Raw genomic sequence first — 17,707 nt, forward strand, 5'->3', positions numbered from 1 at the left:
TTTTATTTATAGTAATTTCAAATATGAATTTGTAAATAGTAGGTACATTTTATGTGCAATTTTTCAGTTGACTAACTTTATATTTGAGAGATTAAAATATGCTGTCATAAATAATTTATAATGCAGATTATTATATAGAGTCAAATACTATTAGTACAGATGCCAAAAATAGTGAAATCACATTTTTTTCCTTACATGTGTACTATTGGTTGACACACCCTGCTATTACATTATTTTTATGAATGAATCTGATCTGAAAATAGGATTGATTTTTTTCAATAAATAATACACAATACAAGTAAATATAAATGGACAAGTACAAAAAGGGGAATAACTGGGTAGGTGTTTGTACTGCTGAAAAGGATCTGGGGGGTTATAGCAGATCACAAATTGAGTATAAGCCAACAATGTAATGCAGTTGCAAAAAAGGCTAATATTATTCCTGCCTGTATGAACAAGTGTGTCTTATGTATGACACAGGAAGTAATTGTGCCACTCTACTGGGGAGGGCTCAGTGTGTGTATTATGTTCAGTTTTGGACACCACACTTTAAGAAATATGTGGACAAATTGTCAGAGTAGAGCAACAAAAATGATAAAAGGTTTATCAAATCTGACCTGTGAGGAAAGGTTAAAAAAACTGAGCATGTGAGAAAAGACTGAAGAGGGACCTCATAGGTCTTCAAATATGTTAAGGGCTGTTATAAAGAGCACAGTAATTGATTGTTCTCCATGTCCGCTGAAAGTAGGACAAGAAGTAATTGTCTTAATCTACAGCAAGGGAGATTTAGGTTAGACATTAGGAGAAACTTTATAACTACACCTCTACCTTGATATAACACTGTCCTCGGGAGCCAAAAAATCTTACCGCGTTATAGGTGAAACCGCGTTTTATCAAACTTGCTTTGATCCACTGGAGTGTGCAGCCCCGCCCCCCGGAGCACTGCTTTATTGCATTATATCCGAAATCGTGTTATATCGGGTTGCGTTATATCAAGGTAGAGGTGTATAAGGATAGTTAAGCACTGGAATAGGTTTCCAAGAGAGGTTGTGGAATCCCCATCATTTAGGGGTTTTAAGAATAGGTTAGACAGATACCTGATGGGGATGTTCTAGGTATGCTTGGTCTTGCCTCAGTGCAGGGGACTGGATTTTATGGTCTTGAGGTTCCTTCCAGTCCTACATTTCTTTGATTCTGTGGTTCATCAGGCTGAAGACTTCTATTGCTCATAATAGACTTGAAATTAGTAGCTATAACTATTAGTTTCCAGTGTCATTTCTGTAGTCTAGAACTTAACTTCTTTACCAAAACAGCTTGTAAAAATTGTATTTTTCCTTTTCACAGGAGTTTTCCAGTATAAAATTCTCAAATGAGGTTTATTTTGTTTTTCTAGGAACGATTTCAGTTTCCGTCCCATGTAACAGATGTATCTGAAGAAGCAAAAGACCTTATTCAGCGACTTATCTGTAGTAGGGAACGTCGACTAGGACAGAATGGAATAGAGGACTTCAAGTCACATGCATTTTTTAAAGGACTTAATTGGGATAATATTCGAAACCTAGAAGCACCTTATATTCCAGATGTTAGCAGTCCTTCTGACACGTCAAACTTTGATGTAGATGATGATGTATTGAGGAATCCTGTGAGTCTTTCATTTAAACATTAAATTATGGCCTTTCTGTATGTATAGTAACAGTAAAAACTACTAGTTCAGAAGTGAGCAACTTGTTTCTACTTTGTTCTAATAAAAATGTCTAAAGCATAACAGCGCACTAACCACGGAACGGAAGCTCCACGTAAGATGAGACTCGCCTGTATTGCATTTTGGATTTGTCATACAGAATTGTCCTCTAAATGGAGTGTGTCTAAGAAGAGGGTTTTCAATGTATATTATGCATTTTGAATGACCATGTTTGGGATAAGGGATTTTTGAACAGTGGGAGATGGTTGTACTGAACGAATAACTACATATTGTGCGCTGATACATTTTAAGAAAAGTTCATTTCTGGTACCACACTCACAGATTCTAAGGCTAGGAGCGACCATTATGATCATCTAGTCTGACCTCCTGAGCACTAAGGCACAAAAAAGCACTTAAGGTTTTAAAACATTGTTTGGTTTTCACTCATGTTCTTTTTATGCAGGAAATCGTGCCACCAGGTTCTCATACTGGCTTTTCTGGATTACATTTACCTTTTGTTGGGTTTACATATACAACTGACAGGTAGGCAAAAGAAACAGTTACTTGTTACACGTATTGCTCAAATAGGGCTAATCCTAGGTGGTTTACCTTCACAAGCACACTGAAGAATGTAGATAAAATATTTTTACTGTATATGAACATTTTTGCGTTGACTGTACAAGAATTAAAGGTTCTTTTATTTATACTTAATCTTTCTTCAGGTATTTGAAATAGAGCTTACAATGCTTGAGGCGCTTTCATTTTGTGGTATTTGTATGGTTGCTGTGGTTATACATGTTGGAATAGTGTTTACCTGCTACAGCAATAAGTCTGGGAGCAACAGAGTATAAACATTTCTTTCTGGGGGACCAAAAGAAACATTGGTATTTTGGATTTTTTACTGTACTGTCACATGAAGTAGTTACAGTTGATATAATCACTATTGAAGTTCTCTTTTAAAAGTTATTTTTTGGGATGTAACTTTCCCTACTTTTGAGGCAGTGGATTACATTTTGTTTTGTAAAATCCACATTAGTTTTCAGCTTGACCTAGAAAACATATTTTTCAGGATTGTTTTTGGGTTGTGATAGCTCTTTTAAAAATTGTCTGATTTCAAAGAGAAGCTGTAACTATCAAAATTGCAGTGCACCTGATTTTTATTAGTGGAATCAAAGTAGCAATTTTTGATGTGCAGAAAGTATCAAAATCCTGCCAACATCTATTTTGATTGTCCTTACGTAGGTATTTGGTGCATGATTATCAATAGGCCATTTTTCCTAGTACCAACTTAGGAAAGTGTGGCTGCGCAGCACAAAGCAAGTTGGCCATTCAGATTGTTTACCCTTTAGCAATGACTGTTTGAGAGTTTCCACATTCTAAGAATATGATGAGCCAAGATTTTCAAAAGTATTTCAGTCACTTATACTTCTCAGTCCCATTTAAAGCAAATTGGGATCAGGCTCCTAGGTGCGTGCCTGGGTGCTTTTTCAAAATTTTCTTCTTCACTCCACACCCAAGTCAAATGAGGATATTTATTGCTAACCTGGAGAAGGAACCTGGCTAAAGGCAGTTCACAAGTCTTCCTGGTAAAAGGTTGGGAGTAAACCAATGATCTTCTTCTATTAAAAAAAAAAAAAGTCATTATGAAAACCTCTACTTACTGGTCAGTTCAAAGTCAGTCCAACTCAATGCAGTTCAAATAGACCTAGAAGAGAGATGATGATGCAAAGTGGCCAACCCCAAAGGAAAGTACTCCACTGATAAATTTGCTTTCTTCTAAATCCCTCACCAAAATTGGTACATGGAATGGACTGCCAATATAAGAACCTCCTAAAATGGTCCAAGTAACAAAAGAAATGTACAGATATAAATTAGGTATGTTAGGCCTAAGAAAAATGAGATGGGTAACATCAGGACAAAAAACTTTCAGTTCATCATCCTACTATATTCTAGGCTGCCGAGTGCCAGTGATGTACACCAAGATGGCCTGGGTCTGACAGAGTGGGCACAAGTTTCAGAAAGGATTATAACAGTACAGCTTACATCAAAGTTCCAGAAAGTGTCCATTATTGAATGTTGTATTCCAACAAATCAAACTAGCCTAAGGAAAAAAGAAAACTTAATAGATGAGGTCCGAAAAGATATGCCCTCCTATTAATGAGCTATGAATGCTAATCTGGGAGCAACCACACTGGAAGGGAAGTAGTTATAGGGAAACAAAGCCTCAGTGAAATGAATTAAAATGGTGAAATGTTTGCTGATTTCTTTGGAATGAACAACCTGGTTATTGGCGGAACTATCTTCCCTCACTGCACTGTTCATAAGATAAAATGTAGGTCACAGAACAGGGAACTAAATCAATCACATTACAATGCAATACAAATGGAGAAGAACTTTAGAAGATGTTTGTAGCAGGAATGGGGCAGATGTGGGAACAGACCATGCCCTAGAGGTAACAATATTGAGGATTAAAAAAAAAAGAGAGAGAGAGAGACCTGAACAGCAGAGATGCCTGTGTTACAACATCACCAAGCTAAAACAGATAACAAAACAAGAGTTTAGAATTGTGCTAGCAAATAGGAACCAGGTGCTTGAAGATTGAGATAATGGAATACTAGAAGGTAAAGGAAAATGTCATTAAAACTTGAAGTGCTGGGAGTCAGCCAGAAACATCACAACTAATGGTTATCTGTGAATACCTAGCAGAAAATAGAAGAGACCCACACAGTTGAACTGAAATTAAATCAAGCAAGAACACAGACAGTGATTCCATAAGTAATATATTGTAAAGAACAGTGAGGCCAGAAAGAATGCTAGGAATGACAGACAAGACTTCATAGACAAAATAGATGCACAGACTGTTGCAGCACAAAATGACATGAAGACACAGTACAGCTGATTAGATGGTTGTCAGAAAAACAAATACCAATCAATGAGATCGAGACAATGAGGACAGCTTAACAAAACAAAACATAACAAAAAAAATCAGAACAATTAAATATATGGAGGCAGTATGTTGTTTAACTTCTGAATGGTGAAACAGTGGCCAATCCTTGACATATAGAGAAAGGAGGAGATCTGGATGTCAACCTAGGACCTATCACCAGAGGTAAAAGTAGAAAGGGCAGTCAGTCAGTTAAAAAGTGGAAAGGCACCGGGTCCGGATAACATTCATGGAGGTTCTTAAGGCAGACTTGAACACCCTAGACATTTTGCTAGGCCTCTTAGAAAAGTAGCAGTTGAGTGGGAAGAGAGGTCTCGTAAAAATAGGAGTATTCGATTGATGTCTATCCCAAGTAACACATTTACTTTCTATATTTGTCTATAATAATAAAAGTGGTAGTTCCAGGTTACAAAAAGAACAGACGAGAAATCATGTATAGATCAAATAATAAATCCTACATGCCATTCGATTAACAGGTCTGATGATCAAATGGCAATCACCACTTTGTGATTTTTTTAGATTTCCAAACAGCCTTTGATAGAGTAGATTAAACAGTTTTTAATGGAAGTTGTTGCACCACTATAGAATCCCTCAGAAATTTGTGAACATCATTCAAAGCTTCTGTGGAAGTATGACATGCCAAATAATACGTAATAATGAGGTAACTAAGCCATTCCTGGTCACTACGAACATCATCACTGAGTAATGAGAGATCACAAAGCAAACAAGTGATGTATAGTAGTCTTTCACTCACAAGTTATGAGGATCTTGACTTTGCAGATAACATCAACTCACTATCCCATACGCATAGAGATATACGAGCCAAAACAAATGATATCCAGGCATATGCAGAATTAGTAGGGTTGAAAATCAACATTGAGAAAATGAAAACTATGGGACTCAACACACAAGAAATGCCAATAACTGTGTGTGATATAGACATAGAAGAGGTCTGATACTTCACGTGTCTTGGCAGCATTGTAAGTACTATGGGTGGAACAGACCAAGACATTAAAGCTAGAATAGCAAAAGCCAGATAACATACCTTTGTAACTTTGAAGTTGATCTGGAGAAATAGAAATCTTGCCCTCCAAACTAAACTTTGACTATTTAAAGCCATTGTAAAGCTAGTCTTACTATATGAAACTTGGAGACTTAAGACCTTCCTATCCTCCAGCATTTTCATAAACAGCTGCATTAGACAAAATCCCAATATCAGATGGCTGGGGGGAAAAAAATCACAAATGAACTATGGAAGAGGATACAGAAGCCGATAGGACAGGAAATTATGGAATGAAAATGGAGATGGCTAGTACATATATGTAAGTGACTGAATAACATCATAAAACAAGCATTAGACTTGAATGCCTAGAACAAGAGGTGACAAGGTAAACCAAGGATAGTATGGAAATGCATAATAGAAGCAAAATTAAAAACTATCAAAATGGTGTAGGAAGAAGCTGACTGCATCAGGAGACTGGCGAAGATGGAAGGCAATGGTGAAGGCACTGTTTTTCTGCATGGAATAGAAAAGCATGAGAGAAATTGCAAAATCTTGGCAGAAGTGTATACAGTAACACTACATTAAGTGTTTGTGCTCAGAAATTTAGGTTTAACTGTTGAATTCCAGCTTGAAACTGGAACATTTTGAAGAATGGAGTTGACCTCAATTCTGACACAGATTTTGTGCTATGCTGAAGAATGTGCTATGTACTTAGAGCTCTGAATTATGGATATATGAGGAAGAGACCCTGCTCCAGTTCAGAGGAGTGTTGGAGCGCAAATGTACAATAGGATAGGGTGAATTCATCTTTGTATAAAGAATGATACTATTGTTTATCTGCTTTTTGTTGTAAATATTGTTGTAAGATATTCAGTGATGTATTTTCTAACTCATGTTTTGGTTACAGCTTATTTTCTGATAGAGGCTCTTTAAGGAGTGTAATGCAGTCCGGTACTGTAACCGGAGATATGGAGATCAGCTTGCAAATAGAAGCTTATGAGAAGAGAATACGAAAACTGGAGGAAGAAAAACTGGATTTGTACAGAAAACTGCAAAGTTAGTCATGCACATTTACTGGGATTTGCAATTCAGGTGATGAAAAGCAGCAGAATGCTCTTAGTTTGACTGACATTTTTTCTTCTTCAACTTAAGAGTCTCCTGTGCCGGATCCAGCTCATGGTGAAATCAAGAAGCTAACTGAAGAAATTGAACATTTGAACAACAAAATAGCAGGTAAGTGTCTGGCATGACTGGCAGATATTCTGTCTGGCATGCTTCAAGTAATAACTTAATTCTACTATTAATATCTCAGTAGCAATAATGTTTGACTTTATCAATTTAAATTTAATTCAGTACAAATAAAGTTATTGATGAATGATACTTACTAGAATGCTTCTATCAGGCAGCATTTTCAGTATTTACAAATAAACTCTTTATCTTTTCCATCAACGTCTGTCCTGAGCCCGATTGCACATATTCCACTGAGAGCCAAGAGTAGAAGGAATTGGTTAGAAAGGTTCAGTTTGATATGTTCTGAATGTGATCTTTCTTGTGTTTTTAATCTTGCTTTTTTCTCATGAAAAGGGGCATTTTTCTGATCTTAGGTATATTTAAGGGAAGCATTAAAAAGAAATGTTATGGTTGTTTTGAAGCCCACTCAATACATCTTCATCTAGCAGTGTCTTAAGACTGACAAGTTGAAAAAGGCAACTACTCAAGTCTTACCTGAGAGAGAGACAACTGTTGGATCCTAATAAATTATTTGAAACTATGTTGTTTGACCACCCTGTTTTGTTCATCCATGTAAAAATCTCCCAAAACACGAGATCAGTTTTAGAAGACTCTTAAAGGGAATGAGAGCTACTTTTCAATTAGTGCTAGCTAAACTTTCAGACTTTTAATCTTAATGAAGCTTTACTGAGGAGAGACTCTCAGTTACTATTACTATAAAGAAAGGAAAAGCAGAGATGTAGGTTTGTTTGAGCAATCACTCTCAAATTTCCACAGCCCTCAGTCTGTCATCTTCCACTTCATAAAAGCCTACTTTCTGCCTTCCTTCCAGATTTCTTAGCTCATATCAAATTTTTTCCTCTTCAGACATCCTCCTCACTGAAGATGTGAACATCGATGTTGATGTAGCATGCAATTTCCTGGCCTCCAATTTCTAATGTCATCTTGACTCATTGGCTTCGCCCCACACTCATTCATGGGGAAGTCCTTATCTTGGCCATGACTAATCTTCCTTCCTACAACATTTATTACTTCAGTATCAATGGTCATTTCCTTAACAGTCTTTCTCTAGATTTAGCCATCTGAAAACCTATCCTAATTTGAGTACAGTGCCATGCCTAAAAACCCATTCCTGTATTTTGCAGGATAGCATTAATTGACCCCCCCAAAAAACCACTGTTCAAACTTTTTAATCTGGAGAAATGTCTGTCTCCATGACACCAGGGCTCTTGGTAGAGAGACAAGAGTAAAAGTCAAAAAGAGAGTGAATCCTCAGTACAGAGGTTGGCTAGAAGGCTCTCCTGAGTGGGGAGATGAAGCAGAAGAGATATTTAAACTCTAATAAGTTCCTAGCAAAAGTTAGTGGTTTGTTCATGTAACATTGCTCTTATGCTATTGATGTAAATCTGGGAGCCAAGTATACTTAGTTTGAATTTCTGTACAGATTTAAATAGGATAGAACGACAGCTTCACCAAGAAAATGAAGACTACACACACAGGATAAAAGGACTTGAAAAGCAGTACAGAACAATAAGGCAAGAGAAGGAGGACCTTCATAAGGTAATGGCCCAAAGTGCATATCCTTAATGCTCACGTCAGGTATCTCAAGGATAGATTTGTCCAACTTGCAGTATTCCCTTAATGTCTGAAACAGTGCTTTTCCATTTTGTTTGCTATATCAGCATATTAGTCCACCCGTTCATTTAATGAGTAACAGAGTGGCAAGATGAGAAATAGCTGTCCAAGGAGACATATGTATTCTACATTGCATGTTCGTAGGTATTCAAGTAGTTTTAAAAAAAAGTGCTTTCTTATTAGTATTTAAGGCATTTGTCTTCTTCCTTTTTTTAGTATGTTCATGATACCTCTCATGAAATAGTGGAAAGTTGAAAAGCTAGATAGTCAGGGAAACAACCTAGTTTGCCTTGGCCAATCCAAGTATAATTTATAAAGACTTTATGTATCCAGGAGTGTGGAGGTTAGTTTTCTAACTGTTAGAAAGCAATTTTTTTTTAAAGCAGAATCAGTTCGGCTGTTTCGTTACTCTCGAAATGTTGGAATATCAGTAGAAGTTTTCAAATTGTAAATCTATGGCTAATAATAAATTCCAGGCTTACTGAAAAGTATTTTATGCAAATATTTAATTCAGTATGTTTAGCTGGATAACTATTCCTCACTGAGCCCACTACCACTGTTTGCAGTAAATAAATTTTCCTTTTTTTGATAAAGGAACAATATGCCATGGCTGTAGCATCTAAAGGATTTTTTTTAATATTGTTGTCCTGCCTTAGTGTACATTACTACATATATTATATACAACGTGTAATTCAACCCATTCATGCTGTTCTTTTTAAAATATAGAAGAGTATATTGTCTTACAATATTGCACTAAAACTCTGTTTCACCACAGTAGTTTAATTATTTCAAGGTAACTAATTACACATGATGCGTTTTTAAAGTGTTACTCTGTATTTTCATTGATTATGCTTTCAGATGGCTAGTGTTGGGCATTGGTAGGGCCCAACAGTCCATTCTGGTCAATTTCACAATCATAGGATTTTAAAAATTGTAAATTTCATGATTTCAGCTATTTAAATCTGAAATTTCACAGTATTGTAATTGCAAGGGTCCTGACCCCAAAAGGAATTGTATGTGAGAGTAGGGGGTGGGAGTTGCAGTACTGCTACCATTACTTCTGGACTGCTGCTGGCAGCAGCGCTGCCTTCAGAGCTGGGCAGCTGGAGAGTGGTGGCTGCTGTCCGGGAGCCCAGCTCTGAAGGTTGAGCTGCTATGAGCAGCAGCGCAGAAAGGAGGACGGCATGGTATGGTATTGTCACCTTTCCTTCTGCGCTGCTGCGTGCAGAGTTGGGCCCTTGGTCTGCAGCTGCCACTCTCTGCTGCCAAGCTCTGATGGCAGCAGCACAGAAGTAAAGGGAAGCATGGTATGGTACTTCCACCCTTACTTCTGTGCTGCTGCTGGTGGGGCTATCATACCTTTAGTCCCAGATTTGGACCTTAGTGTCCAAAATATGGGGGTTAGCATGAAAAGCATGAAAACCTCCAAGCTTAGCTACCAGCTTGGACCTGGTACTTGCTGCCACCACCCAAAAAATTAGAGTGTTTTGGGGCACTCTGGTCCCCCTGGAAAACCTTCCCTGGGGACCCCAAGACCCAAATCCCTTGAGTCTCACAACAAAGGGAAATAATCCTTTTTCCCTTCCCCCCCCTCCAGGTGCTTCTGGAGAGATATACAGATACAAGCTCTGGGAATCCAAACAGAGTGACTCCCCCCCTCTCCGTTCCCAGTCCTGGAAACAAAAGCACTTTCCTCTTCACCCAGAGGGAATGTAAAATCAGGCTAGCAAATCCAACACACACAGATCTCCCCCTGATTTCTTCCTCCCACCAATTCCCTGGTGAGTGCAGACTCAATTTCCCTGAAGTAAAGAAAAACTCCACCAGGTCTTAAAAGAAAGCTTTATATAAAAAAGAAAAATACATACAAATGGTCTCTCTGTATTAAGGTGACAAAATACAGGGTTAATTGCTTAAAAGAAATATGAATAAACAGCCTTATTCAAAAAGAATACAAATCAAAGCACTCCAGCACTTATATTCGTGCAAATACCAAAGAAAAGAAACCATATAACTTACTATCTGATCTCTTTGTCCTTACACTTAGAAACAGAAGATTAGAAAGCAGAAACTACTTCTCCAAAGCTCAGAGAAAGCAGGCAGACAGAAAAACAAAGACCTCAGACACAAAATTCCCTCCACCCAAAGTTGAAAAAATCCGGTTTCCTGATTTGTCCTCTGGTCAGGTGCTTCAGGTGAAAGAGACATTAACCCTTAGCTATCTGTTTATGACAGGGGCGCGGCCTCCAAACCTGGGCACCTGGCCAACAGCCACTGCTCTCCAGCTGCCAAGATCTGAAGGCAGCGCAGAAGTAAGGGTGGCAATACCTTGACTCCCCACGGCCCCCCCCCCCAAAACAGCCTTGTGACCCCCCACCCCAACCCTGAAACTCCCTTTTGGGTCAGGACCCTGATTTGAGAAACGGTGTTCTCTCATAAAATCTGTATAATATAGTGTAAGAGCACACAAAAAAAACAGATTTCATGGTGGGAGACAAGATTTCACGATCCATGACATGTTTTTCACGGCCGTGAATTTGGTAGGGCCCTAGGCATTGGGTTTGGAAAGTTTGAGTCGCCATATTTTTCAGTTGGCATTTCAGTTCAGTAAAAGCAACCCACTGGCCAGAATGCCTGAAGTTTCTATTTTGGAAGAAACTTTTTGCACCATAGGAGGCAATTCTTTTAAATTTCTCTTCCTCCGTGTCTCTGAACCACTACTAGAGCGTATACACCAAAGGATGTGAGTAGAGCGTTAGCCAGTTCTGCTCCTCTTGACTTGAACACCTCTCTTTTGCAGGTCATTGAATATCTTAATTTCAGTAATCATGGCAAAAACTTGAAGCTGGAACTAGTCAAGTTACATATGTGTTTTTTCCTAACTGCTAGTGTCCAGTTTTATCATTTCTCATGTATCTTCATTGCCAAGTCTTAAGGAGTATACACTGTTTTGTATCGTAAGCTTGTCATGTCTAGGTTAGGTTCTTCTTACAAGGAAGTGTGGTTTTTACAGTGCTCTCCACCAGAGTATTGAATATTCTTCATAATTTTGTCTGTGGAATCTTGCATAAGATTTTCTTGAAGCATTTCACAAGTTTTGCTGAGCTCGTAGTGCATACACCCATAGTTTGTGGATTTGACTCTTGATCCAATGGCATTGTGTATACTGAAATTGTTGGGTTTTTTTTTTAAGCGTTGTGCTATTATCCAGCACATGGCACTTAGATAACTGCCTTGGGCTAGTGGTACATTTTCTGCCTTCTCTTCAGCCAGAGACTATTATGGAGGTGGAATATCAGCAGTTGTATGAAAGGAAGTGACTAATTCGTGTGTGCAAATCATGAGACATGTGGAGTAACAAAGCTGCACAAAGAGGAATGCCAAATTAGAAGCAGCACAATATTTAAATACTGCGTAAGACAGGATTTTTGTAAATCAGAAAAGTACATATAGTGGTTAACTTTAAAGTAAAGACTGTCTTATTTAGTGTGCTTTTTCCTTGGAGAGGAGATGTGGATTTTTAATGTTGTCTTTTTTTTAATTTTACCAGCAACTTGTGGAAGTTTCGGAAAGATTAAAGGCACAGTCCAAAGAACTGAAGGATGCCCATCAGCAAAGAAAGCTAGCTATGCAGGAGTTTTCAGAGCTGAATGAGAGAATGGTAGACTTGCGCTCTCAGAAACAGAAGTTCTCCCGACAGCTTCGTGACAAAGAGGAAGAGATGGAAGTGATTTTGCAGAAAATTGATTCTATGAGACAGGAAATTCGTAAATCTGAGAGAGCCAGAAAAGAGGTATCTTGGCAAAATATTTAAGGCTAACATGTTTCAGCTGCTGCTTACATTTCACTTAAGTATGTTTAATAAAAGTAAAAAATTCAATGTAACCATAATTTATATTGGGTCTGTAAATTGGCCTGACATCCCTAGCTCATTTTATTTCATTTACAGAGTACATCTTAAATATTTAGTAGTTTGTGAAGGAGATAGTTTAGTGTTTTTCTCATGTATTCTGTTTGTACTGCAGTGAAAATATATTCTTGCTATATGTTCATCTTCTCCTTAAAAATGTCAAGGGATGCAGTCAGCTTGAAATCTAGTAAATTCCAAAGGTCAAAGCAATTTATTCAGAGTACCCCTGCCAATTTCCTCTTTAAAATTTTTCTTTTCCGTGGCTGTATGAAAGAGGGGAAACAGTAGAACAGACTAAGCCAAAGGGCTCTCAAATTCAGGAAGTAAGCAAATTGGAAGTCATAGTTTCCTCATCACTTTCAATTAGCTATTTTAGTAGGCGTTTGTAACAAATGTAGCTAAAAAAAAATAAAATTAGTTCATGAAGTTCACTGCACAACCACCGTTTTATTATTAGTATTACCATATGGGCTGGAAACACTAATTGTGGAGCAGAATCCTGTTGTGCTGGGGGCTGTACAAACACGGAACAAAGAGCTTACAGTCTCAAGACAAGAGACAACAGGTAAATACAGACACAAAAGGAAGTACAAGGAAACAATGGAGCAGTGATGGTCAGAATGATAGACAATATCAGTGCCTCTGTTTTTTGTACCATCATGACAAAGGAGTTTTAAGGAGGGATTTCAAGGAAAGATAATGAGAGAGCTTTGTGGATGTTCACTGGGAGTGCCTTCCAAACAGAGAGGGCAGCTCCTCCCAAGCACAGGGGTGCTTGTTTGAAAATGTAAAAGGTTGAGTGATGAAGGCTGGAGCATCATGGGCCAGTTGGGCATTAGAGTAGACATTTCAGTAGTGAACAAAAGATTGGGTGGTGGTAAATCGAAGAACATTACCCTCTTTGACCTCATCCTTAGTCTTTCCCCAGACATCTCAGCTGTGTCCAAATGTTGCTGTTTTTTCCTTTACAACATTTCCATCCAGGCCCTCATAATGTCCTGTATAGGGGCTTGCAAAACTCCTCCACTCTGGTTTCCTTACCCTCAAGTCCATTCAAAGTGCAGCAGCTAAAATAGTCACCATGATATTGAATGTGTCTATTAAAATGATTTAAAATGTCTATTAGCTCCCTTCAAATTAAAGCTTTATCCTACAGTTTAGGCTATTTACAACTCTGCCCCTCTGCTTATAGACTCAGATTTTAAGGCCAGAAGAGACAATCACAATCATCTAGTCTGACGATCTGCACATTGCAGGCCACAGAACCTCACCCATCCACTCCTGTAATAGACTTATCTAAGCTTGTAACTTAGTTTTCTCTCCACCACCTTTGCCGTGGTTATTTGCCCATTTATCTGCCCTCCAACAAGTCTCTTCCATGCCACCTTTACACGTCAAGTGCTCTTCCTTAACTAGGCTGTAAAGTCATTGCCCTCTCCTGCTCCTCCTAATCCCTCTTCAAGACCCACTTCTATTGTCATTTCAAAGTGACCATATCTTCATAAGAGAGAAATAATTCATGGAAATAACATAATCACTTTATACTATACAATTTTATGAGCTAGAATAGTCAAGTACTTGGTATAAAAATTTACCAAATTTAAATTAACTGGCATAAAAGTGAACATTTTAAGGGAAGCTGATTTGGATGTTGGTATGTGTTTTAAGATGCAACTGAACTATAAACTTTAGGGGCTTATCCTGTGCCATTGTCATTGCCATCGTGACTTACATACCTTCACTCTTCCTGTTATCATTAATGGGGGCTACATGATTTTCCCATACAGATGTTGTATGTTCTTGATTTATATTTGACTTTAACACGGGTTCTTCTTCGAGTGCTTAGTCATGACCATTCCATATTAGGTATGTGTGTGCTTGCCACAGCTCTGGTCCCCCTCCACAGATCCGGTCCAGAAGCCAAAAAGGCCTGAAAACCCTGGGTCTTTACATCCTAACCCCAGTGCGTAAGCGGTTCAGCCCCACAAATGATCCAAGGGCTACAAGTGCCATCCGAGCCACCTGCCTTCACCCTCTGCCCAGTTGGGCTCAACCTGTGCTAAGCAAGGGGCCAAACAATCATTTTGAGGGTGTGCCCGAGGGTGACCTACCAGACTGTTCCTCAGATCCATCTGTCCCAGTGTTCTCTAACCGCCTTTTCCTTTTCCTTGCTGCTTGGACCGCTATAACCTCAGACTGATGGGTCCTCAGGATGGTGGAGCAGGGTTATACCCTCCAGTTCCTTTCTACCTCCATTCCCCGTCTCTTTTCAGGGACCCCTCTCACAAGAGTCCTCTCGCACACGAGGTAAAGGGGTAGCTGCAGCTGGGAGCGGTGGAGGAAGTTCCTCTCGAATACAGGAATAAGAGGTTCTATTCCTGGTACTTTTTAATTTCAACAGCCAAAGGCAGTCTACAGCCCATCCTAGATCTGTAAGATGTTAAAGTTCCGCATGGTTAAAGTTCTGCCTGGCTTCTATTATCCCCTCCCTGGATCCGGGAGACTGGTATGCCATTCTCGACTTGAAGGACCCATGCTTCTATGTAGCGATCTTTCAAGGACACAGATGCTTCCTCTGGTTTATGGTGGGGCCCCACCACTACCAGTTTGTGGTCCTCCAGTTCGGCCTGGTGACAGCACTGAGTGTGTTTACCAAGTGCAAGTTGGTGGTAGTGGCTTACCTCGGGCGCCGGAGTATCCAGACCTAGCCATACCTCAACGACTGGCTCGTCAAGGGCAGCTCCAGTTCTCAAGTCCAAAGGGATGTCACGGTGCTTCAAGCCACGTACTGTTCTCTTGGCCTACTAGTGAACAACAAAAAGTCTGCATTAGTGCTGGTGCAGAGGATAGAGTTCAGCAGAGTGGTCCTCGACTATACCTGCACCAGAGCGTTCCTGCGGCTGGAAAGCTTCCACACAATGGCAGATCTCATCACAGAAGTCTCCACATTCCCTTTGACTACAGCCAGGGTCTGTCTGTGTGTCTGCTGGGTCACATGGCAGTGTGCACTTACATGATCCACCATGCCAGTCTCTGGATGCAACCCCTGCAACAATGGCTGGGTGCATTCTATTCCCAGTCCCAAGACCCCCTGGAAAAGATAATTGCCATTCCCCAGGTGATACTTACCTCACTGCAATGGTGGACTGACCACGGGGCAGTCCTGGAGCGGGTTCTGTTCGACAACCACCCTCACTCCATCGAGTTGGTGTCGAACACCTTGGACCTTGGCTGGGGTGTGCACCTCGGCAATCTCCAGAGACAGGGGATCTGGTCCCCGGAGGAGGCAAGGTTACGCATAAATGTGAAAAAGCTCTTAGTAGTCCAGCTGTCATGCAGAGGCTTCCTGTTGAGCAAGATGGTCCGAGTCCTGATGGACAACACAGCCTCAATGTTCTTCATCAATAGGCAAGGGGGGAGTGCGCTCATCTCTGTCAGTAGACCCTCTGTCTGTGGGACTTCTGCATCAACCACGAAATCCACCTGGAAGCTTGTCACCATCCCCGTGTCAAGAATATGCTGGTGGATCAGTTCAGCAGGGACTTCTCCTCTTACCATAAGTGAGGTAGTCTGCATGATCCTCCAAAGGTGGAGAACTCCCCAAGTAGACCTGTTCACCATCAGGCTAAACAGGAAATGCCACCACTTTTCTTCTCAGCACGGCCTGAGTAAGGGCTCCCGCACCGATTCCTTCCTCCTGTTATGGGCAGGGAGCCTGATGTATGCGTTCCCTTCAGTTCCACTCATCAGCAGGGTCCTGGCAAAGACTGAGAGACACAGCGCAGGTTGTTGTGATAGCTCTGGCATGGCCTCACCAGCATTGGTTCGGCACACTCATGAACTTGTCAGCGGCCCCTCCCTGGCCCCTGCCCAACCTCCCAGACCTGCTATCATAGGACCACGGTCGCCTCCTACGTCCCAGCCTCGAGTTCCTCCACCTCTCAGGGTGGATGCAGTGTGGCTGAACCTGGAGGAAGGGACGTGTTCAGAAAGAATCCAACACATCCTCCAGGAGAGTGGGAAGCCTTCAACCAAACTGACTTACCTGGCAAAGTGGACGAGGTTTTCGCGCTGAGCATCCGAACGTAGCATCTCTTCCTTGCATTCTTCCATACAGGCTGTCCTGGACTAACTGCTCCATTTGAGGAACCAGGGCCTGGCACACACTTCCATTAGAGTGCATCTCACAGCCATCTCTGCTTTTCTCCTGCCGATCCAAGGACAGACAGTGTTTTCCCATGACATAAGGGCTCGAGAGGCTCTTCCCACAGGTACGGGCTCCTGTCTCTCAGTGGTATCTTTACTTGGTTCTCTCTAGGCTCACCGGCCCACCCTTTGAGCTGGTGGGTTCTTGCTCCTTTTCCTATCTGTCATGGAAGGTTGCGTTCCAAGTGGCAGTGACGTCAGCGAGACAGGTCTCTGAAATTAAAGCCTTGCTCTCCGAACTGCTGTACATGGTCTTCTACAAAGACAAGGTTCAGCTGTGGCCCCATCCGGCCTTCCTGCCGAAAGTGGTGTCCACCTTCCATATAAACCAGGACATCATCTTCCCAGTATTCTGTCCCAAACTGCACAAGACCAGTGAAGAGAGGTGCCTTCATATGTTGGACGTCCAAAGGGCCGTGGCTTTTTATTTAGAATGTACCAAGCCTTTCTGTAAATCGACTCGTCATCACAACAGCAGATAGAAGAAGGGCCTTCCAGTGTCCTCACAGAGGATTTCCAGTCAGATCACCTCGTGCATAAGGACCTGTTACAACCTGTTAGGAGTTCCATTGCTGCCGATTATCAGAGCCCACTCAATGAGAGCTCAGGCGTCTTCAGCAGCCTTCCTGGCGCACATTCCTATCCAGTACATCTGTAGAACCGCAACGTGGTCCTCTGTCTACATTTCACAGCTCATTATGCCACCACTCAGCAGGCCAGTGATAATGCTGGATTTGACAGAGCTACGTTGCAATCAACACATCCGTGAACTCCTACCCACCTCCATGGGTACTGCTGTAGAGTCACCTAATATGGAATGCACATGAGCAAGCACTTGAAGAAGAAAAGACAGTTACCTTTTCCGTAACTGGTGTTTTTCCAGATGTGTTGCTCATGTCCATTCCCCAACCCAACCCTCCTCCCCCCGTCTGAGTTTCCGGCAAGAAGGAACGGGGTGGGGGGCACAAGTGGCGCCCTTTATACTGTGCCATGCGGGCCCCACTCCAGAGGGCACCAGAGCCAGTCCCCTACGGATACTGTTGAGGGAAAAACTTCCGGCACTGGTGCATGTGGCAAGCACACACACCTATGGAAAAG

At 40.9% G+C, this 17,707-nt stretch overlaps 1 protein-coding gene across 4 annotated transcripts in view; it reads left to right on the forward strand.

Moving 5' to 3' along the window:
• CDC42BPB (CDC42 binding protein kinase beta) overlaps window positions 1-17,707 on the forward strand; it is a 127,395-nt gene that overhangs the window by 71,768 nt on the left and 37,920 nt on the right. For all 4 annotated transcript variants that reach the window (XR_003999904.1, XM_030558692.1, XM_030558694.1 and 1 more), the window contains exons 8-13: window positions 1,394-1,642; window positions 2,145-2,224; window positions 6,536-6,684; window positions 6,781-6,861; window positions 8,303-8,418; window positions 12,044-12,286. Coding sequence is in view for 3 of the 4 variants with exons in the window: in XM_030558692.1 (XP_030414552.1) it covers window positions 1,394-1,642; window positions 2,145-2,224; window positions 6,536-6,684; window positions 6,781-6,861; window positions 8,303-8,418; window positions 12,044-12,286 (918 nt within the window). In the remaining variant the exon portion in view is untranslated. The remainder of the gene's footprint in view (window positions 1-1,393; window positions 1,643-2,144; window positions 2,225-6,535; window positions 6,685-6,780; window positions 6,862-8,302; window positions 8,419-12,043; window positions 12,287-17,707) is intronic.

This window comes from Gopherus evgoodei, chromosome 4 (genome assembly GCF_007399415.2).
Source record: "Gopherus evgoodei ecotype Sinaloan lineage chromosome 4, rGopEvg1_v1.p, whole genome shotgun sequence".
NCBI lineage: Eukaryota > Metazoa > Chordata > Testudines > Testudinidae > Gopherus > Gopherus evgoodei.